This window comes from Hyperolius riggenbachi, chromosome 1 (assembly GCF_040937935.1).
Source record: "Hyperolius riggenbachi isolate aHypRig1 chromosome 1, aHypRig1.pri, whole genome shotgun sequence".
Classification (NCBI taxonomy): Eukaryota; Metazoa; Chordata; class Amphibia; order Anura; family Hyperoliidae; genus Hyperolius; species Hyperolius riggenbachi.
The window spans coordinates 119997217-120022410 of NC_090646.1; the positions used below are offsets into that span (position 1 = coordinate 119997217).

Here is a 25194-nt window from a genome sequence, read left to right on the forward strand (position 1 = left end):
AGCAGCTGTGTGCAGAAATTCCGAGGGCGAGTGAGCACGCGTTTCCCTCGGATTGGCAGGGATGTACAGTAAACTGTACAGCACTTAGCCATTTGCTTTTTTTTTTTTTTTAAATAAACTTTATTTTCACTTAACACCCGGTAAGTATAAAGCTGTTAGATGTATGCTTGTTTCTGGTGTGACTGATTCAGACACTTCTGCTGCCAAATAGACCAGCAGGACACCCAGGCAAATGGTATTGCTTAAAAGGAAATAAATATGGCAGCCTCCATATACCTCTCACTACAGTTGTACTTTAAACTTTTTCACAATGTGATTCAAAGGAAGGGGTACACTGCTACACTGCAGGCTGACAGAGACAGTGCTGGACCCTGGATTGCTCAGTCCAAACAAAGTAACAAGTAGGAAGGGAAGGTCCGCAACAGTGTCTCTTGAAAACGCTCAAATTCTTTATTTAGGACGTATCCTCATATCAGTAAAGGCACAGCTGTGCCTTTACTGATATGAGGATACGTCCTAAATAAAGAATTTGAGCGTTTTAAAGAGACACTGTTGCGGACCTTCCCTTCCTACTTGTTATTTTTCACAATGTACTGCTATGGAAACATAAAACGCAATGCAACGCTGTAAATTTAAAATTGAGCTAAGGGCCCATTCACACTAGAGCGTTTTGCCGGCGATTTAGGCCAAACGCTCAAGCGCTAGCGCTTTTTAAAGTGTTCGTGCAATAATACCCCAAGGGCCTGTTCTCACTTGGGCGATTTGCATTAATTGCCGGCGATTAATGCAAATCGCCAAACGCAATTGGTAGCCTGCACCATTTTCGGACAATTTTCCAGCGATAGAAGCGATAAAATCACCACGTGTGAATAGCGATTTTTTCGCATTAATTGCCAGAAATCGCCAGAGCAAAACGCTAGCAAAAGCGCTAGCGTTTTGCGTTTTACAAGTGTGAATGGGCCCTAAGGGTGCTTCTCAGCCTCTCGCAGGTTCAACTGACTGCTATAGCTTCAGTGCTGGCCACAAAGAGCTGATCACAAGACTGACTAGCAACACAACCTGTTGCTATAGAGGGGTGTGAAAGGAGCACCACAATGCGGGCAGGACCGTATGAAAAGCAATGCCACTGACCAGCAAACAGTCAAGTCCATTCACCAGGTGGATCACCTGCCAACACATCGAGAGAGTTTAGCAGCCACTGTACACAGATTCATGGAAAAGGTGATCTTTATTGGCCGACTCTGCTGTGTTTAATCCAGCGTATGTACCAGGCTTTAGGGTAATAAACCAGCTCCGAGGCATCAATCATTAACAAATGTTATGTTTAGCCCCGTTCAATGTCCTGGTTCAGTTCAGGGGTATCGTCAACCTTGCAATGAGATTTTTCCCTGAATTCCTTCAATTGTGATAGCTCAGCAAATGCTACATGCGCTTTAGGATTTCATTTAAATGGCAAGCGCAGTAGTGGAATCATCCTCATAGGGTTACACTGCCCTAGTACTTTGCCAAATACACAGCAAGCTCTGCTAGTGGGTTCCAGTCCTAAAGTAAAGAAACCTGAACCAAGAAAAACAAAAAAAAAACCTCAACTATCAAGAGAGAGAAGGCTCTAGATCACATGGAGCCTTTCCAGTCCTCTTTCTTTGCTCTCCTTTCACCACAGTCCACCCACTTAAATTGACCCGTAGGCAAAATACATCCTCGGCCCTCCTCAGGCAGCCTGCAGAAGTACTTGTGTCCCCGAGTACTTCCAAAGAAGAGTGGATCCATACTGCGGGGTCGTGCATGCGCAGAATGGATGCGTCAGTCTTTGGAAGCACTCAGGGACGCAACTGCTTCTAAAGCCTTCTGACTGCTCCCGGAGGCATGACATTTGAACAGGTGACAGCAGTGGAACGAGGGAACATAGCGAGAGAGATATTCCAGTTTAGGGGACCCAGCAGGAATCCTCACACGGGAATTCTGCTAAACGCAATTGGGTGACAGCACCCTTTAGAACTGCTGGGTTTCAGATAGATTGTAGTAAAGGACGTCCATACTAATCGGCGAATCACAACACTTTGTGCTGTAGAGCGTGCTGTGATTGGAGAACTGTTTCCTGTAAGGTTTCCTGCTGGGTCCCGTAAACTAGACTAGTGTGGGCCAGGAAGGCTCTACGGAATGTAGAGCCTTCCTTCTACATAGGAGAGTACAATATCTAACACTTTTTTTTATTACTAGTTTCAAAGCGGGGGTCAGGAACCTTTTTGGCTTAGACAGCCACAAACGCCACATATTTTAAAATGTAATTCTGTGAGAGCCATACAATATGTATCAAACTGACACAGTGCGCATGCGCAGAAGAGGGCTCACGTCCCTGTTGCCCAGTTGATCCTCCTGGCAGCGGAAGTGTCAGACACGTCTTCAGCTTCTCGTGTTTCAGCAACATCAGCAATTTCCACAAGAGCCAGACAGGAGAAACACCAATTCACAGCTTGTACAATTAGCTAGCTGACTTAGGGGTTGATTCACTTTGTAGCACGAGATCCCTGTAATTTGGCCCAATAGGCTGGCTGTCAAGTGACAGGCAGCCTATTGGGCCAGTCAAAGTGAAGGGATCTCATCCTACAAAGTCACTGGACCTGACAGGATCCAGGGTGGAACAAATGGAGCGGCTATTAGTTTTGAGGGAGCGCAAGTAAGTTAGTAGTGCATGCTACAGCAGTAGCGTGCCTACTTTGAAAATTTTACTTGCGCTGCTACTGTAAGCTGTGCTGCTTAAGCAGTGTAGCTTAGTAAATCAACACCTTCTGATTTGTCTGCGAGCCAGATGTAGCCATCAAAACCATAGATTCCTTACCCCTGTTTAAAGTTTAAAGAAACCTTAGGTGACATGTTGAGTTAGACGTGTATGCAAGACCGCTTTCAGAAAATTGCGAGTTCCATACTGGGAAATCTTACTAGGGCCCCCTCACTTCCTCTGTGCCCCCCCCCCCCCAAACAAAAAGCGGTGTTTCCCCATAAAAGTAACATGATGTCAGTGCTATATAAATACATAATGATAATAATAATAATTATAGTAATATGGTAAAACATTATGACTATGGTAGGATTAGATTGTGAGCTCTTCTAAGGACACTCAGTGACATGACATTGTACTCTCTAAAGTACTGCAGAAGATATCAGTGCTATATAATTACATAAATAATAATAATAATAATAATAATAATAATAATAATAATAATAATAATAATAATAATAATAATATGGCAGGATAACAGACTGACTGTGGTAGGAATAAATTGTCCCCAAAGGAGCTCCCAGTCAGTAACCTGGCTATGTACTTTGTAAACTGCTGTTAGTGCTATATAAATACATAATAATATGGTAGGACATTAGACTTACTATACAAATAATTATAATTAGGGTGACGCTAATGAAATTCTTTTAAGGGGAAGATATCAAGAGGAAAGGAAGTAAAGATATGATTCTGGATTCTCTAGTATTTGCGGCTGTCAGAGTGCATCTTGGCACCCGTGTCACTCTGTGCTGCTCTGTAATCTGACCTGTTGCTCAGCTATTAGAAAAACAATTAGCTCATAACCAACACAAAATCTTCCTTTTGTTTACTTAAAGAGAATCTGTATTGTTAAAATCGCACAAAAGTAAACATACCAGTGCGTTAGGGGACATCTCCTACTCCCCTCTGTCACAATTTCGCCGCTCCCCGCCGCATTAAAAGTGGTTAAAAACAGTTTTAAAAAGTTTGTTTATAAACAAACAAAATGGCCACCAAAACAGGAAGTAGGTTGATGTACAGTATGTCCACACATAGAAAATACATCCATACACAAGCAGGCTGTATACAGCCTTCCTTTTGAATCTCAAGAGATCATTTGTGTGTTTCTTTCCCCCCTGAGGGGGGAGTGCATAGCAGAACCACAACACTGAAGAACTTGGCAGCCTTCCAGACACAGGCTGACAAGTCTGACAAGGGAAAGATACATTGATTTATTACAGAGACTGTGATAGTACAAAGTGCTGCAGTAAGCCAGAACACATTAGAATAGCTTTTGGAACTTGAAGGATGATAAAAAACAGGATGCAATTTTTGTTACGGAGTCTCTTTAAGCTAAACTGGCCTGGATAGCCAATGAATTAATGAGCTGATAAAGGAATTCAGATCTGTGCCTGAAAAAAAGAAATGCATACCATTTGAGTACCTCTGCATGGAATTCCGTAACTCTGTAGCTGTAGCTACTCACCAGAGTGGGGGACGGGCCCCCCCCCCAGTCACTGCAGGGCCTCTCACAGGGTTACTGGTTATGATGCCCTGTGTGTATGTACAGTGCAAGGCACACAAACAAATATGCTGTGATGCTTTTTTTTTCTATGCCTGAAAGAGTTAATACTTTACTATGCAACTGACAGTTTATCTCCAGGCTGACTACTGATAAGGAATTACAACTATAAAATACTTTGCTCTAGGAGGCCCAGTTCTCTGGCAGGAGAAGATAGATAAAAAAAAAAAAAAAAATTAAAAAAAAAAAAGTTGACAGTATCTCAGAGTGCTCAAATATATGAGCTGTTACATTCAGTGGAGACAAAACATTTATTTTCTCTTTTTTTTATTTTTTTTATTTTTTTTGGGGGGGGGGGGGGGGGAGTAGGTGGATACAATAGTTTCTCTTCACTTAGGGAGCGTGCACACGTCCAACCTTACACCCGTTTGTCGTTTAAACTGGTCTTTTGGACAACTTGTAGTGCAAACAAGTCATTCAAACGTCATGTTCACACTGACCAGCAAAGCATCTGATATCCTAATTTACATGGCGTTTAACCAACTTGATAATGGAAAATAGACTGGATAGAACAATGATTAAACGACTTGTTGTTTGAAAGTCTATTTGTTAGACATACACATGTACGGACCTAAAGCCGCATCTACACGAGTATATGCGGCCGCGATGCTCCTTATCAATCGAGCCGCTGATGCGGCTCGATTGATAAGATCCGACAGGACGCATCTCCGCACCGCCGATTCCCTGCTCGCTCCCCGCGAGGGGACAATGGCAGGGAATCGAGCGGAAGATAAGTGGCGCCGGCGGGGACAAGCGGGCAATCGAATGCGGCGCACGCACGGCGAGCGGGGACGCGGCAGAGGCGATCCGGCGGCTAATCGAGCCGCCGGATCGCTGCAATCTCTCATAGTGTAGACGGGGCTTTACAGTAGTTTGAACAACAGTTGGACCAACGGATACACTGAGCAGAGCGGGCAAACCAGCTGTTATCAGTTGCTCAACAGCACGTAAACGTGTCCAACTTGTTCAAACGACAAGTCAGATGACAAGTTGGTTGAAAAAGTTGGACGTGTGTACGTACCTACTGAGAGGTAAATGATTAGGGGTAATTTATACGTACCTGAGGCTTCCTCCAGCCCCATAAAGACCACGGGCTCCCTCGCCGTTCTCCCCAGCCGCTCCGCTCGCTCATGATCGCCTCTGGTACCTTCTAAAGTCGGGGCCAGTCGTGGTGTTCTGTTGTCTGTGCAGTCCCAGCGGAGCCGGGACAAGATCCTCCAGCACTCAAGGCTGAGACACCAAAGTGCGCCCCTCCATCCCTGCCACCCCAGCCATCACACACTGATTGCTATTAGACTAAGAGGCGCCACAGGGCCCACAACCTCCCCAACACCTTAATATCTAGTTATCTGGCTTGCAGTCACTGCCATGTATCCCCTTTTCTTATTTCTTTCTGCTTCAAACACAATTAGGAATGACAGCTGAATGAATTCTGCGCCCCCTCCTACACTGCGCCCTGAGGCTGGAGCCTCTCCAGCCTATGCCTCGGCCCGGCCCTGAGTCTCAGAACAAAGAAAATACCGGAGGAGATCCTGGGCGACTGGAACGGACGGCGAGGGAGCACATGATCCTCATGGGGCTGGAGGAAGCTTCAGGTAAGTATAAATTGCCCCTAATCATTCATCTCTGGTTCCCTTTAAGTATCACTTTAACCTCCCTGGCGGTCAATTAAATCCGCCAGGGAGGCAGCGCAGTAGGCCTGAAAGATAAATCGAATTTAAATCGAAATCGCGATCACCAAGATCACAATTTCAGAATCGTCAAAGCGGTGAATATCGCGATCACGTCATTTCCACAAGAGGAAGTTTGAAGAAGCGCCTTCAAACTTTCCCAAAGTCCCAGTGCCCGCAGCATTGGACATACCTTCCATCCTCTATTGCCCTCTGCCGCCTCTTGTGCTTGGCAAAACTTCGGTTTCCTGTATGTCACATGATATACAGGAAGTATGCCGTGCATTAGAGCCTGCAGGAGGCAAAGTGGATAGACGGGCATCGCTGGACTCGTGCTTGAAGCTATGTCCACAACTGATGCAACTTGGGGGACAGAGGAGGCACAGAGAGAGACACAGAGGGGGCACAGAGAGAGACACAGAGGGGGCACAGAGACACAAAGGAGGCAAGAGAGAGACCCAGAGAAGGCATGAAGAGGCAAAGGGGGCACAATGAGAGACGGGGACAGAGGGGGAACAGACAGGCACAAAGGGGGGGAACAAAGCTTGATTTGAAGGAAATCGTGAATCAAATCGAAATCGTAATTTTGGACAGAAATCGCTCAATTCAATTTTTTCCTAAAATCGTTCAGGCCTACAGCGCAGCACTATTTTTTTTTTTTTAAAGTCCTGTAGCTAGCCTAGCGCTAGCTACATGACAGCCGCTGAGCAGCGGCATCCCTCCACCCCCTCCGATCGCCCCCGGCAATCAGGCACGTCAGGAAATCCCTTTCTGAACGGGATTTCCATTAGGGATTCCACCGTCGCCATGGCGACGGGCGCAATGACGTCATCAAGGGAGTCCCAATTCCCCCCTCAGCGCTGCCTGGCACAAATTGGCCAGGCAGCGCATGGGTCTCGGGGGGGGGGGGGGAGGGGGGGACCCTTTGACGCCGCGGGTAACGGCGCGGAGCGGTGGCGATCGCAGGTAACACGCAGCTAGCAAAGTGCTAGCTGCGTGTCTGAAAAAAAATTATGCAAATCGGCCCAGCGGGGCCTGAGAAATCCTCCTGCGCGGCTTACCCCGTGTCCAGCACGGGGTTACTGCTAAGGAGGTTAAAAGCAAAACGGACACAGAACTTGCCAGGCACTCTATAAACATAGAAGCTTGTCTAGGCCAGCCATAAAAGGTGGGAGAAAGAGACAGTGGCTGCCTGAACCTACTTCTCCAGTGTGTAAAACAACTGCTTACAGCTAAACACACATTCTGAGAAGGTGAAGTACAGTATACAAAATAAAGACCTGTGACTCCTATTAGATGCAATATTGTATTGTACTGTATTTTACTGTTAACGCCTATTAGGGTGAGTCATAAGCTTGTAAAAGAAAGAAAACTTGACATTTATAAGAACTCTCCTAGATAGCACAAGCACTGAACATCCCAGGAAGTAGGAGAGGTTGTAAAGTGTATTTACAGAGTTTCTAGGGTAATCAGAACATCATATTACAGCATACACCTGGATGCAGGAGGTCTCTGCAGGAGTATTACAGCATACACCTGGATGCAGGAGGTCTCTGCAGGAGTATTACAGCATACACCTGGATGCAGGAGGTCTCTGCAGGAGTATTACAGCATACACCTGGATGCAGGAGGTCTCTGCAGGAGTATTACAGCATACACCTGGATGCAGGAGGTCTCTGCAGGAGTATTACAGCATACACCTGGATGCAGGAGGTCTCTGCAGGAGTATTACAGCATACACCTGGATGCAGGAGGTCTCTGCAGGAGTATTACAGCATACACCTGGATGCAGGAGGTCTCTGCAGGAGTATTACAGCATACACCTGGATGCAGGAGGTCTCTGCAGGAGTATTACAGCATACACCTGGATGCAGGAGGTCTCTGCAGGAGTATTACAGCATACACCTGGATGCAGGAGGTCTCTGCAGGTGTAAAATGCCTAGTACACACCATACAATTTTCTGCTAGATTTTCTGTTAGATTATTTTCTGTAAAGTACTGGTAGAGACTGGTCATTATCTCTGGTGCATTGTCTTCTGGTTATCTCTTGCTGAGTAGAACAATGCCAAATTGCTAGGCAGATAGATGGTTAGATAGATAATTTCCAACCGAAATTATCTATCTGGCAGGTAAATCTAACAGAAAATGGTGTGGTGTGTACCTAGCATTACACATACACCTGGATGCAGGAGGTCTCTGCAGGAGTCAGGCAAGAAAGTTTCTCAGAAGTGCAGAGAAGTTAGTTGCAGCCTCCCCCTCTCTGTAGCCAGGTGTGGCTGCTTCACTTACCAGCAGCGTTGCGGGCCACCCTCCGATGCAGGGACCACAGAAGCGACCTCACTGCTGGGGACATCTCTGGTTCCGACACTCGCCGCTCTCGTCTGTCAGCTGCGGAGGAGGGAGGGCTGGCCGCTGACGTACACACAACTATTCCACACTCGGCTACAGAGCTCAGTGTCTGGCAGGATGGTGACTCTGCCCCTCCTGTGCCGCCCGCCCCGCCTCACTATAATTGAAGGTGTGGCTGAAGGAATAGCTAGCTGCTGAAGGCAGAAGAGGAGGAGAGCAGCAAGGGCGGGGATGCGAGGGCTGAAGGGGGAGAGCCTGACTGAGAGGAAGGAAGCATATTCAGGGCAGGGATAGGATAGGTCAGCCCACCTCGACCCCTAGAATCCTCCTGTGAATAACGTCAGGAGGAGATGTGTGCAATGCCATTGAGAACTCACTGAGAAATGAGCTGGCCAAGAGTGAAAGATTTTTCTAAAGAAATAGAATAAACATAGAACATATTTCACTATAACACAACAAAACTAAAATAGGGATGATCAATTTTGCTTGTATTGAATTTTACATTAAAAAAAATTGCAATTACGAATACTTATAATTTTAATATTGAATTGATTTTGCATAACCCATTTTTTAACTATGCAAAATTTCTGGTACTTATCCGTTAGCCGGGCGCATCCGGCAGGTGGCGCTAATTACTATTCCCCCTCCAGGCCGACATGGATAGTAGGGAAAGATGTAACTCTGGTGGAGTTTTGTCGCCACCTGCCGGATGCGCCCGGCTAACGGATAAGTACCAAATTTCTTATTTACATTGAAGTCGATACCGCCGACTTCAGCTGTTTATTGTAAAGCATACATACGTGCCATCATCAACAAATTTGGTATGTATGTTATGTGGAACTAGTAAAAAGGCCCGTTCGTTATAAAACGGGCGCTAGATCAAAGCCGCTACCGCACGAAATCCGCGCACATACGCGTCCCGCTTGCTCATTCCCCACCACTGTCTGAAGTATATGCACACAGGGAGCTGCTTGCTTGGCAGTTGGAAAAAGCTGTTATTTCCCTCAATGCAATGAGAGCCTCTATAAGAGCCCGTTTCCACTAGGAGCGGTGCGATGCGGCTACATAGCGGTGCGGTGCGCTCCGAAAATCTGCAGCATGCTGCAGATTATCGCACGGCCGCATCCGCCCACAGCCGCGTCCCATCTCCCCCATGGTCATCGGGAGATGCGGAACTTGTGATGCGGCCGGTGGCGGAAGTGATCTTCCGATGCGGAAGTCAATTGAGGAGATGGGACGCGGCTGCGGACGGATGCGGCCGTGCGAAAATCTGCAGCATGCTGCAGATTCTCGCGTTGCGCCGCACCGCTCTGCATAATACGCACGCAGTGGAAACTTTTCCATTGCTGTGCATGTGTTTCAGGACACCTGCGGTGCGATGCGGCTATGTAGCCGCATCGCACCGCTCCTAGTGGAAACGGGCCCTATTAGCCGCATCGCACCGCTCCTGGTGGAAACGGGTCCTATCTGCGACCTGGAGTCAGGAGGGTTTTTTCCCTTTTCAGGTTAATTGGTCCAAGCCTTGTAAAGGTAGCCATACATACTGTATATATCTAGATAAATAGCAGTTAAAGGACAACTGAAGTGAGAGGGATATGGAGGCTGCCATGTTTATTTCCTTTTAAACAATACCAGTTGCCTGGCAGCCTTGCTGATTTATTTGGCTGCAGTAGTGACTGAATCACACCAGAAACCCGCATGCAGCTAATCTTATCACATCTGACAAAAATGTCAGGTACACTTGATCTGCATATGCTTGTTCAGGGTATATGGCTAAAAGTATTAGAGACAGAGGGGCAGCAGGTTAGCCAGGCAACTGCTATTGTTTAAAAGGAAATAAATATGGCAGCCGCCATATCCCTCTCGTTTCAGTTGTCCTATAATTGACTGATGTGATTTGCTAACTGGGGGTGGCATCTAATTACAGAAGATGTTAAAGCATTAAGCTTATATCTTGAATAGGACGCCATATGATATGCTATTTTTGAAACGTAAACAAAGGATTACCCTTTTGTGCTACGTATAGATCATGCAAAGTTTTGTACAGCTACCACCTAAATAAGCTTATAATATATTTTCTATGTGATGGTAAAATACTATTTTTCAGGAACATCAGATTACAGATCCTAGAAAGACCCGGGAATGAGCAAACAGACAATACAATAGAAACTGCAGCCAGACTAAAGAATTTCACATATCCGATAACATAGAAACTAGGTAAGAATAGATGAAAGCAGCCCTATGACACCCAGTACATGACATCATGCAGACGCTACACACTCAGACACAATAAGCCAAACTAGTTTTACAAGGTCGTTTCACTTATGTACTTTGTTAATGCACCAACTAAGCTAGCCAGAGACTTTATGCTGGGCATACATGAGTCGACCCGGCGGCTCGATTAGCTGCCGGATCGACTCCTGCCTCGTCCCCGCCTCTGTCCAGGTCGATTCCCGATCGTCCCCGCGGGCGCTCCTTATCTTCCGCTCAATTCCCCGCTATTGTCCGCCCGCGGGGATCAAGCGGGGAACCGATCCGGCGGGTCATCGGACCTGTCGGAAATTATCAATCGAGCCATCAGCGGCTCGATTGATAAGGAATAATCCTACCGTGTATGCCCAGCATTGAAGGAGTCATCAGAGGATATGACAAAAATAAGTGCTACTCACCCGGGGCTTCCTCCAGCCCCAAGCTACCAGCATTTCCCTCGCTGCAGCTCCGCAGTGAGCCATTCGCCTGTGAAGCTTCCCGTTCTCCGGCGATGACGTCAGGCCAACCTGGAGGTCGGCCTGTACTGCGCCTGCACGAGCTGCGCTTTCAATCACCGCCACGTGGACTGGAGCGTACTGCGCAGGCGCAGAACTACTGCGCTTGCGCAATACGCTTTGAACCAGGTGGCGGTGATTGACAGCGCCGCTCGCGCAGGCGCAGAACAGGCCGACCTCCGGGTCGGCCTGATGTCATCGCCAGGGGGACCGGGAGGTGGCGAACGGCTGATGGCGGTGGTGCAGCGAGGGACATGCTGGGAGCTTGGTGCTGGACAAAGCCCCGGGTAAGTAGCACTTACTGTATTTTCGTTATATCCCCTGATGACTCCTTTAAAGCGGTATAAAACCCTGACATAATATTCATTAAAAACATGTTTTCCTACTTCTTATATGCCATACGGTTATCATATTTGCTTTTGTGCATAAGTATTATTACTCATTTAGAAATTATACGTTCCCAAAGTACACTTTTTTTGCTCTGAGAGCTGACTTTGCATTTTAGTTATAACTGCTTTATTCATCTTCTAACGTAAGCAGAAATGCTTTCTGATTGTCTGACTGTTTTCAGGAGAGCCTGCAGTGTCAGAGAAGTGTTTGTTTACATTCCTCACTTTGATACAATTAAATACAAGATAACATTATCTAAAGTTTGGATGCGTTCAGCTTTGCTGGCAGGGAACTTTTAAGTCCTGTGTGTAGCCCTTTGAATGCTGTTCTAGTAAAAAAAAAAAATGCTGGTTGTATATTATATGCTGTAAATAAAGGCAACAGGAAGTCTCAACTAACCAGCATGCCTGAGAGAGAGCGGAGTCCTCTTTGGGGGCTTTCTGTGGGTGCTGGCAGGCTTTAACATTATTACCAAGCCTCCAGCGATGTCTGGCAGTCTCCCTGTTCCTCTTCGCGAGCTCTTAGCATCCAGACATCGCTGGAGCCTCGGAAAGTATTTCAGGGGGAGGATTGTGCTATTTCGGCAGGTTTGCTAAAGCAATTGGCAAGCACATGTTTCCGGCTCCAGGCGATCCCGGCTGGTGCCGGGTTCCCGGGGAGAGTCCTGTATATACATAGATATAGGAAGTATTTTTGATGCTGAAACCAGGATAATTAAGGTAAAAGTGAGTATCCTAAATAATTTTGTATCAGCTGTAACAAAGAAATGTTTTTGTTCAGTCCACTTTAATGTGTACTCTTGACATTGTGAGCAGAATCTTCAGTGAAGGCATTGGCTCATAAAGAGTAAGCAAAGGGCCATTATAGCCTGGAGATCTCATCTGGAGCTGTAAGCAGCAATAGGGGTTGCAGAGGTTGCGACCGCATCGGGGCCCTTGGGCGAGAGGGGCCCCAAAGGGCCCTCCCTCAACTGCAGTATTAGCTCTGTATTGGTCCTGTGCTCATAATAACGACTTCTGTAGATACTTATAGTGGTAATCATTAACAAACTGTTCCCTATTCCCTTCTTGCACCTCTGACACTATAGTTGCCATTGGCAGGTTTTGGTGCACCGTATCAATTGTTATGTATAGAGTGTTTGGGGGGCCCCAATGTAAAACTTGCATTGGGGTCCACAGCTTCTTAGCTATGCCACTGGCTGTAAGCAATAGAAATAAGCATAGTAATGCTAGTAGAATGTAATCTAATGAGCAGCACAGAGTCATGTTGCTGCAGAGTCATTGGAAGGCACAACAAAAGGACACAAATCATCTCTTTTGCTTTTGATATGAACAATGTGCCCTTTGTCATACGCCACATTGCATGTACAGATTAGGAAACTGGCCTTCAACAACACTGAAGTCTTGTGCTCAGGGAGAAGTGAACATTTTCAAAACCAATGTTTCTAGTTTACACAAGCTGTTGTTTTGTATTCTGATGAAAGTTGCATGTTTTGTGGTCTCCCTCCAAAGAGAATACACATCTGTCCTCATTTCCAAGTAACAGGTGAATTCCAGTCAGAAAGTTTAGGACAGAGCAGAAAATGGTTAGAAACTCTTTGTATTATTGACTGTAGGGTCATTGAGAAACTCCCTTTATTTGCTGCTGCAAGTGACAAAAAAACAAAGGAATCTCAACAACTGGTCAGGAACACAACTGAATAAATAAAACCTGCTCTAACTTTTTCTCATAGTCGGGGCTCTTTTATACAGCCAGCTGAAGGTGGTGAATCCACTGCCTGTTAACTGCTCTCTTGCATTGTTAGCACTCGGTACCAGAGGTGGATAGCCTCCCCCCAGCAGGCCGGGATTCACCTTACCGGAGCCTATAGGCACAGATGTTAGACTACACCCTCCATGAACCTACTACCCCCCACCAAACTGCACTGCAAGTGTACTGGCTGTCACTTCTCCCTTACTTCCCCTACCCGCAGGGCCGGGCCGGGCCGAGGCATAGGCTGGAGAGGCTCAAGCCTCAGGGCGCAGTGTAGGAGGGGGCGCACAATTCATTCAGCTGTCATTCCTAATTGTGTTTGAAGCAGAAAGAAATAAGAAAAGGGGATACATAGCAGTGACTGCAAGCCAGATAACTAGATATTAAGGTGTTGGGGAGGTTGTGGGCCCTGTGGCCCTTTTAGTCTAATAGCAATAAGTGTGTGACAGCTGGGGTGGCAGGGATGGAGGGGCGCACTTTGGTGTCTCAGCCTTGGGTGCTGGAGGACCTTGTCCCGGCTCTGCCTACCCGTCATAGGTAGCTACTGGTACCCCTTAGTATTAGGTAGCCAGAAGTACCCTCAGCAGTAACCTCTCATCATCAGGACTCTGCTGAGGGAAGAAGGGAGATGCTCAGGGAGGGGATTGAGACACTTTTCAATCATTATGCGCATGTAGGCACATGCCTACAGTGCCGTATGGTAGATCCCGCCGTGCCCTCCAGTGTTTTTTTTAGCGTGACTGCAAACCTTTCAAGGACAACCATCACAAAAAATGTTAACATTTAAAATACATACATATAAATGTACATTGCCCCCACAGTCAAATGCACTAAAAATTACTTTTTCCCTATGTCTCTGCTGTCACTTGCTTTTTTCTTATGTTGCTATCAGATCTGACAGATTTTGGACTAGTCCATCTCCTTATTGGGGATTCTCAGTTATTTGTTTATTTACAAAAGCACTTACTGAGCTGAAGTTGCTCAGTCCTACGGCCAAAATATTGTGTAAAAAAATGAGTAAGGAAGCTGACTGGCATCTTTGTATACATCCTTTCCAAGTACTTTTGTAAAGAATAAGGCTGCTTTCAGAGTGGGACGTTACAGGCGCACGTTAGAGCAGCCTGTAACGCAGCCCAACTCACAGTAATGAAAAATCAATGGGCTGTTCACAGTGCCCACATTGCGTTACAGTGTAACGCTGGACGTTATTGGAAAGTGCAGCATGCTGTGCGATCTAAGTGGCTTTAGCCGCGTTAGACTGTTTGCACATGCTCAGTTATTTTTTTTTATATATATATATTTTTGTGCAGGAGAAGAGGAGGGGAGAGTCCGCTTTTGTCGGCAGCCACATGGCTAATTAATATTCACTGCACTGCAGTGTTTTCTTCCTGGAGCGGCCGCTTATTGGCTGGCAGGACAACATGATGCGAAGTGTTCCGATCACGTGGTCTCCGCAGTCTATACTGCGCACCAAGAGCTGCATAACGCGGCTCACTCTGGCGTCCTCCTTCAACACCATCAGGCGTTGCGTTAGGGGCGCCTTATGCGACCTTAACCAGTTCACCCCCAAGGGTTTTTATCCTAACGGACCAGAGCAATTTTCAGTTGTCAGCGCTCCTCCCTTTTATTCCCTAATAACTTTATTACTACTTATCACAAGAAAATGATCTATACCTCGTTTTTTTCGCCACCAATTAGGCTTTCTGTGGATAGTACATTTTGCTAAGAATTTTTTTATTCTAAATGCATTTTAATGAGAAAAACAGAAAAAAAATAAAAAAAATCATTATTTCTCAGTGTTCAGCCTTTATAGTTTTAAAATTAAACATTCTCCTGTGGATAAAACAAACACGTTTTATTTGCCCAGTGGTCCCGATAATTAAACCGTTTAGATTATGTCCCTACCACAATGTATGGCGACAGTATATTATTTTGAAATATAAGTGGTTATTTTTCTGTTTGTTCTGGCCATAATTACAAGCCCCTATGTAATAAATTAAAATTAATTTTCCCCCATAAAATATAGAATAAAAAAAGCTGAGTCCCTAAGGCAACTATTTTTTTTTTTTTTTTTAAGCTGATTTTTTTTTTTTACAAGTGTTTTTTTTGGGGGGGAGGGTTGGAAGTGTAATTTTATTAATGATGTGTATATACTTGAAAATGTATGTATTTTGTAGATGTAATATACTTTTTGGCCACAAGATGGCGCTAGTGAACACTCATAGGACGTGTTCACTTTTTTTTTTTTTTTTTTTTTTTACACACTTTATTAAACTGTTACATTTCCTGTTTATGTGAATGGACGTAGCCGCTGTTCGCGGTCACGTCCATTCACTCCAGGCACTGCGATTGGGTAGAGGACTGTTCAGTCCTCTTCCCCAATCGCCCAGCACGGGATCCCGACGGTAATGGCGGCGGTAGCGGCGGACACACGGCGGTAGCAGCGGCGGGAATGCGCGACGTATTAAAACGTCATGTTGCTGTTAATAGCGGTAAGCATGACGTTTTAATACGTTAGGATGGCGGTAAATGGTTAACATCCCCTAAAACGCAACGTCTTGGTGTGAAAGAGGCCTAAGGTAATATTGAGAATCTCCCATGAGGAGATCCAAAATCTGTCAGATCTGTCAGATTTTTACTACCTACTGTAAGTCTGAGCTGAGGTCCCACTGTAAAACCAAATCATAGATTATAAATATGCAGATGAAAAATGCGGGAAGCCAGATTGGTCTGTGTACCTATGCGTTTTCATTCTGAAAGACATTTCACCATAATTCCAAGCGCCTCCTATGAATAGAAAATATTGCAAGCATTCGCTTGGACAAACACAATGGCAGGCATTCAGTGAGTTGTGCATCTGAAAGTGGCAGTGAGCAAGCTCAAGTGAAGTTAGCACTTATACTGTATATGAACTGATTTGGACTGAACAACATTTATTGATTTTGCTATTACGAAAATAGGGGTTTTTGCATAATCAGTTTATATACAAATGAGCACAAAATAGGAAGTGGCCATAAGCAGTTTTTTTCTATAAGACAGACAATGGGGAGCATTTACGGAAAAAAAGTGAAACGCATTGTGCTTTTAATCATACTTAATAAATCATTTAATCTTTTTACATTTACTGTGGTTTGGGTTCTTACATCTGGAGTGGTGAAGACACCTCCCTCCCCTCTTATTTTGTTTCATTACATTACCTATTTTTGAGAGGCTCCACCCCCAGTATATTGCATCTCCTTTGTAGGTGTTCTCCTTCCGGGTGTGGTGTGATCTACAACCAAGACAGACCAACCAGGAGTGCGACCATCCTGTTCCAGTAGGACCTGGAATACCGAGCAGGGGCGGTTATTTCCCCATTGGAGATATACGGTGGTTGCAACCCACCTTTGTGATTATAAATACTTTAATACTACAATCTAATACCCCACAATACTGCACATTTGGCTCCCGATCTCTCCTTGTCATACAGGTGACCGTGGTATCCCCACAGTGACCACCTTTTCTACTGTACAGACTTGAGTTGGCCAAAGCGATCACAAACATTTGTTTCTGCCAACAAAATGCCAGTGTCTCTACACAGTACAATGGCTGGAACCCAGTAGCAATCACAAATGAGTCATAGGGTTCCACCATGGTAGCGATTTGCAAATCAGTCCAGTATGTATTGTATTTATTGGTGGGAAAATGTACTTTTGGACATACAGCAAGAACAATGTTTTTTGTTTCTTTTCACAATACTTTAATGGGCTTTAAAGCAAAACCTGCACACAAAAAATATACGTACAGTACTGAACATAATTATTCATACCTCTGGCAAATTTTTATTTACATTTACTTTTATTCAACCAACATGACATAGGTGTCTCCCAAAAGATAATAAGACGATGTACAAGAGGCATAATTGTGGGGGAAAAAAGCATTTCTCAGCTTTTATTTACATTTGAGCAAAAAGTGTCCAGTCCAAAATTATTCATACCCTTGTCAATAATCATTAGAAAAGTCTTTATTGGCTATTACAGCAATCAATCACTTCCTATAATTGCAGACCAGCTTTTTGCATGTCTCCATAGGTATTTTTGCCCATTCATCTTGAGCAATGAGCTCCAAATCTTTCAGGTTGGAGGGTCTTCTTGCCATCACCCTGATCTTTAGCTCCCTCCACAGATTCTCAATTGGATTCAAGTCAGGACTCTGGCTGAGCCACTCCAAAATGTTAATGTTGTTGTCTGCTAACCATTTCTTCACCACTTTTGCTGTGTGTTTTGGGTCATTGTCATGCTGAAATGTCCACTGGTGCTCAAGGCCAAGTTTCTCTGCAGACTTCCTGATGTCGTTAAGAATCCTCACGTATTGCTCTTTTTTATGGTGTCGTTTACTGTGATTAGGTTTTCTGGTCCATTGGCTGGAAAACATCCCCAAAGCATTTGGTTCCCACCACCATATTTGACAGTGGGGATGGTGTTCTTTGGGTTGAAGGCTTCTCCTTTTTTTATGCCAAATGAATGAAACATAATTGTGACCAAACAATTCAATTTTTGTTTCATCTGACCATAACACAGAAGACCAGAAGTCGTCTTCTTTGTCCAGATGAGCATTTGCAAAGTTCAAGCAAACTTTTGTGTGCCTTATCTGGAGAAGTGGCGTCCTCCTTGGTCTGCATCCGTGGAACCCAGCAGTGTGCAGTGTCTGTTGGATTGTCTGCCTTGAGGCATTGCTACCAGCAGAGCCCAGATTCACCAGGATGGCATTGGTGGTGATCCTTGGATTCTTTTTCACCTCTCTCACTATCCTCCTGGCCAGCACAGGTGTCACTTTTGACTTCCGACCACGTCCTCTGAGATTTTCCACAGTACAGAGCATCTTGTATTTTTTACCAAACACACAAATGGAGAAACTCACTCCCAAACAGTTCTCTGCTGCTTTATAAAGCCTGCAGGCTGCTTATAAGCCAATGAGAAGTGAACACATATATTACACCTAGCTTGCAGTGATTAATCAAGCAGAAGCTGAGCAAGTCAGCCAGTCAGTTGGAGAGGGCTTCAGTTGCATATAGACAATGGCTATATGACCAGCAGGGGGCACCAGCGTGCAGGATATTCCCTCTCATCTGCCCCCCTCCTAACTAAACTGCATGGGATACTACAATTCAATTAAAAACAATGGTGTATGAGCCAGCCTGGGGCCCCGGGAACTCTCACTGCCCGGGGCCCCAGAACCAGCATCTAACACCATATGTGAGCGCAGCCAAACCCCTGGAGCTGCCACCCCCAAGGCCTGTCTTCTGCTGCTCTAAAACTTACCAAACACACAAATGGAGAAACTCACTCCCAAACAGTTCTCTGCTGCTTTATAAAGCCTGCAGGCTGCTTATAAGCCAATGAGAAGTGAACACATATATCACACCTAGCTTGCAGTGATTAATCAAGCAGAAGCTGAGCAAGTCAGCCAGTCAGTTGGAGAGGGCTTCAGTTGCATATAGACAATGGCTATATGACCAGCAGGGGGCACCAGCGTGCAGGATATTCCCTCTCATCTGCCCCCCTCCTAACTAAACTGCATGGGATACTACAATTCAATTAAAAACAATGGTGTATGAGCCAGCCTGGGGCCCCGGGAACTCTCACTGCCCGGGGCCCCAGAACCAGCATCTAACACCATATGTGAGCGCAGCCAAACCCCTGGAGCTGCCACCCCCAAGGCCTGTCTCCTGCTGCTCTAAAACTTACCAAACACACAAATGGAGAAACTCACTCCCAAACAGTTCTCTGCTGCTTTATAAAGCCTGCAGGCTGCTTATAAGCCAATGAGAAGTGAACACATATATTACACCTAGCTTGCAGTGATTAATCAAGCAGAAGCTGAGCAAGTCAGCCAGTCAGTTGGAGAGGGCTTCAGTTGCATATAGACAATGGCTATATGACCAGCAGGGGGCACCAGCGTGCAGGATATTCCCTCTCATCTGCCCCCCTCCTAACTAAACTGCATGGGATACTACAATTCAATTAAAAACAATGGTGTATGAGCCAGCCTGGGGCCCCGGGAACTCTCACTGCCCGGGGCCCCAGAACCAGCATCTAACACCATATGTGAGCGCAGCCAAACCCCTGGAGCTGCCACCCCCAAGGCCTGTCTTCTGCTGCTCTAAAACTTACCAAACACACAAATGGAGAAACTCACTCCCAAACAGTTCTCTGCTGCTTTATAAAGCCTGCAGGCTGCTTATAAGCCAATGAGAAGTGAACACATATATTACACCTAGCTTGCAGTGATTAATCAAGCAGAAGCTGAGCAAGTCAGCCAGTCAGTTGGAGAGGGCTTCAGTTGCATATAGACAATGGCTATATGACCAGCAGGGGGCACCAGCGTGCAGGATATTCCCTCTCATCTGCCCCCCTCCTAACTAAACTGCATGGGATACTACAATTCAATTAAAAACAATGGTGTATGAGCCAGCCTCGGGCCCCGGGAACTCTCACTGCCCGGGGCCCCAGAACCAGCATCTTGTATTTTTTAACAAATACTTTGCATTGTAGCCACTGGAACTTGAAAACATTTAGAAATGGCCTTGTAGCCCTCCCTTTCCTGACTTGTGAGCAGCCACAATGCGCAGCCACTGAGCTCCTTTGTCTTAGCCATGACTGTCCACAAACCAACTGCACAGAGCTGCTGTTTTTCACCTGTTGAATTGATTAAAACAACTGTTCCCAATTAATCAGGGTAATTAGGATGCTTTAGAACAGCTTGGACTATTTGGAATGGTATAGAACTTTGGATTTTGCCACAGACTGTGAAAGTTTGTGAAAGATATGAATAATTTTGGACTGGACACTTTTTGCTCAAATGTAAATAAAAGCTGAGAAATGTTTTTTTCCCCTCAATAATGCCTCTTGTACATCATCTTATTGTCTTTTGGGAGACACCTATGTCATTTTCCATCAAAAAATTACTTGCTGTAAAATAAAAGTAACTTTAAGTCAAAATTTGCCAGGGGTATGAATAATTATGGGTGGCACTGTATATACATATATACATACTTACCCAGTTAGAGAGAAGCCTCTGGATCCTGCAGAGCCTCCCGTGTCCTCCTGGCCCCCACCGTTGCGGAACATATCTGACGAGAGTGTGCCGGATATGTTATTGTGGCCATAATCCCTGCATGTAGGAGCGTGGCCATACTGCGCCTGCGTGAGTACGGCCAGACCTGCAGAGTAAGCTGGAACCAATTATGCATGAGTGGCACTGGCTTTCTGAGTAGGTGTGGCTGTACTCCCACAGCACAGCCACACTTGTGCATGAAGAGTTGTGTGGCCTGAGTCTTCCAGAGGGCCCCATGCAGCAATGGTGGGGAGGACACAGAAAGCCTCACATTGGATTTACTTTAACCGGCTCTGGACCACGGTAAGTAGAAACTATGCCGCAACCAGGGGTGTTGCTAGCCCCAAAGATCAGTGGCATGTGCCCCGGATCTATTCTTGGGTGGGAGCTGTGGTGCATCAATCAGGGTTATGCTGGATGCCTCAATGTGGGCATACTGGGTGCTGTGATGCCTTTATGGGGGCATGCAGAGAGCCATGGTTCTTCTATGGGGGCATGCTGAGAGCTGTGGTGCCTCAATGGGAGGCCCGTGGCAGGGGGTTCACTAGCAGGTCAGGGAGTGCTAGCGGGGAACTGCCAGATAACCTGGCAGCAAGCCAGTCCACCATCATAAAGCCAGACCAGCCAGCACAGAAGCCAGGCAACTCTGCATAGTTATGTTTAAGTGACACTGACGATTTATGTGATGTGCTGCATTTTGTTTTTTTTGTATTAATGGATAGGGGGGCTTCATACAACATTTTGCTGGGCAGGCCTACTTAGACCGCTGTTAATTTCATGTAAATTTGGCTCCACCCATGACCACACCCACATTCTGTGGATGGCCACACCCAGCTAAAGTACCCAAAAGTGCCCCGGATCTCTTAGCAACCTAGCAGCGCCCCTGCCCGCAACTGTGGGTCTCTAGTTCTTATGCAGCATAGATTCTATGCTGCGACTTTGTGCGGTCCCGAGCCAATCAATGCAACAAGAAAACCTCCTATTGGTAAGGAGCCACTTTCATTGGCTCCTTATCAGGTGATCACTCTGAGCCAATCACAGAAATTAACCACTTAAAGTGAACCAGAGATGAAGCACCCTCATGTATTTTACCATATATATCAGTGGGATTGGGAACATTAGAGAAAACACCTACCCTGCTGTCTGTTTCATTCTTCACTGCTCAGCCTGCTTGTTATCAGCCCTGATAAAATTCCTGACTGAGCATTCAGTCTGGCTTTGCTCAGGAATTATAGCTGAGTCATTATAGCAGAGCCTCAAGGGGGCAGGATTGGGCTTGAAAAGACATGAGAGAAGACAGACTCAGCTATAATGATTCCTGAGCAAAGCCAGACTGAATGCTCAGTCAGGGATTTAATCAGGGCTAATTAGAAGCAGGCTGAGCAGTGAAGAATGAAACAGAGATCAGGGTAGGTGTTTTCTCTAATGTCCCCATTGATATATATGGTAAAATACATGAGGGTGCTTTGTTTCTGGTTCACTTTGAGTACCAGCGGTCTCTGCCCCCATAAGGACCAGAGACCGCTGGTACAGAAGCAACGGAATCCAGAGGAATCGCTGCACATACCTGTCGCAACCGCTGTCACCGCCGCATGTCAGGATCCTGGGCCACCCACTCTGCTGTCTCCATGACAGCAGAGTTCCTGTGAGCCGGTCAGGAGCCGCTTTCATTGTATTTCAATGTAAGCCAATAGGAGCGGCTCATGACCCACTCACATGGGCTCTGCCGTCATAGAGACAGGCAGAGCCAGTGAGCTGCGGCGACAGACGGCGGGGATTAAGCGGCGAGCGACGGAAACCGTGGATGCGCGTAGCGGTGGCTAATTGAAATCTTCTCCCTGTCAGCCAGGTGACCACCAAAACAGGGCATAGATTTCAATTAACTCGGTCCTTAAGTGGTTAAAGAACAGCCATGTTGAAACAAGGCTCTGGTCCATAAGGGGCTAGAGCGGCATAGTCTGCAATGAGTTAACCAGTTCACCCCCAAGGGTTTTTATCCTAACGGACCAGAGCAATTTTCAGTTGTCAGCGCTCCTCCCTTTTATTCTCTAATAACTTTATTACTACTTATCACAAGAAAATGATCTATACCTCGTTTTTTTCGCCACCAATTAGGCTTTCTGTGGATAGTACATTTTGCTAAGAATTTTTTTATTCTAAATGCATTTTAATGAGAAAAACAGAAAAAAAAAGAAAAAAAATCATTATTTCTCAGTGTTCAGCCTTTATAGTTTTAAAATTAAACATTCTCCTGTGGATAAAACAAACACGTTGTATTTGCCCAGTGGTCCCGATAATTAAACCGTTTAGATTATGTCCCTACCACAATGTATGGCGACAGTATATTATTTTGAAATATAAGTGGTTATTTTTCTGTTTGTTCTGGCCATAATTACAAGCCCCTATGTAATAAATTAAAATTAATTTTCCCCCATAAAATATAGAATAAAAAAAGCTGAGTCCCTAAGGCAACTATTTATTTTTTTTTTTAAGCTGATTTTTTTTTTTACAAGTGTTTTTTTTGGGGGGGAGGGTTGGAAGTGTAATTTTATTAATGATGTGTATATACTTGAAAATGTATGTATTTTGTAAGTGTAATATACTTTTTGGCCACAAGATGGCGCTGGTGAACACTCATAGGACGTGTTCACTTTTTTTTTTTTTTTTTTTTACACACTTTATTAAACTGTTACATTTCCTGTTTATGTGAATGGACGTAGCCGCTGTTCGCGGTCACGTCCATTCACTCCAGGCACTGCGATTGGGTAGAGGACTGTTCAGTCCTCTTCCCCAATCGCCCAGCACGGGATCCCGACGGTAATGGCGGCGGTAGCGGCGGACACACGGCGGTAGCAGCGGCGGGAATGCGCGACGTATTAAAACGTCATGTTGCTGTTAATAGCGGTAAGCATGACGTTTTAATACGTTAGGATGGCGGTAAATGGTTAAACAACATACAACAGTTTACACAGCACTGTAATAACTAAAACAGAACAATATATTTTGTACGCGAGGCCAACTTCCCATGTACAGTGTGAAACATTTGTAAGGACCTGTTTCCACTACACGCAGATTGGATGCAGAATGGATGCAGAAAAACTGACTCCAATGAATGCCTATGGGAAAATCTGCATCAGAAAAATCACGTTTAGTGGAAACAGGCCCATAGACTTTCATTGGAGTCAGTTTTTCTGCATCCATTCTGCATCCAATCTGCGTGTAGTGGAGGCCCTAACTCGAGTGTTTGTAAGGAGGTTATTATTTGTACCGTAGTAAATAGAACAATAGACTCTGCTTGCAAAAACTTGCATATCTTTGTTAGCACAGCAAAAGCTAAAATGTCTTCTGGAAGTACATTTAAAACAAACTTGAACTGAGAACTAAAAGTTAAAATAATCATACACATGTCATACTTACAGTGGGATGTGAAAGTTTAGGCAACGTCATTAATTATCATGAATTTTCTGAATAAATCGTTGGTTGTTACAATAAAAAATGTCAGCTAAATCCTACTAATATAATAAATGGGAAAGTTCGGATGTTTGGATGTTTGTTACTCGATCACGCAAAAACGGCTGAACGGATTTGAATGAAATTTGGCACACACATAGTACATTACCTGGAATAAAGTATAGGATACTTTTTATTCCCATAACCAAAAAGAGACAAATACAAATTTCACTGGAAAATGTAAACTGCAGCCATACACTGTTACACTGGAGGTGTGTTTAGCTTCTAAGGTAACAATGGTTAATTTGCATATATTCAGCAGTGATGCCCTGGGAGACATCTCAAGCTCACTCCAACCTGAATTATCGCAAATTCTTTCTGTTTTAAGAAAGCAAACGTTTGTTTTTCTTAACATCTTAGTAAGGGGGCTTTTAGGACCATTGTAGTCCCTTACACACTCCAATGAGTTCTGGGTCACCATGAGCTTGCTGGTTAGTCTGTACCTCTCGGTGTTACAAGCCCTACTGCATAGAGGCAAATTAATCCATGCCATGCGCTAATGAGGATCAAACAATCTGGATGCATGTTGGATTATTATGGCTCTGTACAATTTAACAAGCTGACACATCATTGCATTCCAGCGGTTCTGGAGGTGTGTTTAGCTCCTAAGGGTAACAATGGTTAATTAGCATATTTTCAGCAGTGATGCACAGGGAGACATCTCAAGCTCACTCCAACCTGAATTATCGCAAATTCTTTCTGTTTTAAGAAAGCAAACTTTTGTTTTTCTTACTCTGTTAATGGTAGGGTTCTCAAACTTTGCACAGTTGGTTGTTGGGTGACTAGGGTTATTATTCAGAAAAGTGGTTGGAGCCTATAAAAGCCAATCAAAATTCACCTAATGATTTTCAAGGGGAATATTTACATTTCTGCCATTCTTGCACTGTTAATGGCACAAGCCTCAAACCTGGTATAGTTGATCATTGGGTGACTGGGGTTCTATTTCAGAAAGGGGGTGGAGCCACAAATAGCCAATCAGATTTGTTTCATTCCAATGCAAATTATTGTTGCCAAACACCACAAAGCTCACAAACTTGGTAATTGAGTAATTGATAAATTGTGTGTTAGGGTTAGGAAAGTGGGCACAACCAACACCAGCCAAATACATAAGCGGGCAACGCAGGGTCATAAGTGGGCGGAGACAAATACAAATTGTACTGGGAAAATGTAAACAGCAGCCATTCTTACACTGTTAATGGTAGGGTTCTCAAACTTTGCACAGTTGGTTACTGGGTGACTGAGATTAATATTCAGAAAAGTGGGTGGAGCCTACAAAAACAATCAAAAATTACCTATTAATTTTTCAGGGGAATATTTCATTGC

At 45.0% G+C, this 25194-nt stretch overlaps 1 protein-coding gene across 1 annotated transcript in view; it reads right to left on the reverse strand.

The window, feature by feature from the left end:
• RELL1 (RELT like 1) overlaps positions 1-8508 on the reverse strand; it is a 97230-nt gene extending 88722 nt beyond the window's left edge. Inside the window, exon 1 of the mRNA XM_068278437.1 lies at positions 8300-8508. Within this exon, the coding sequence (XP_068134538.1) occupies positions 8300-8363 (64 nt within the window). The 5' untranslated portion in view covers positions 8364-8508. The remainder of the gene's footprint in view (positions 1-8299) is intronic.
• Between the last annotated feature and the right edge of the window lie 16686 nt (positions 8509-25194).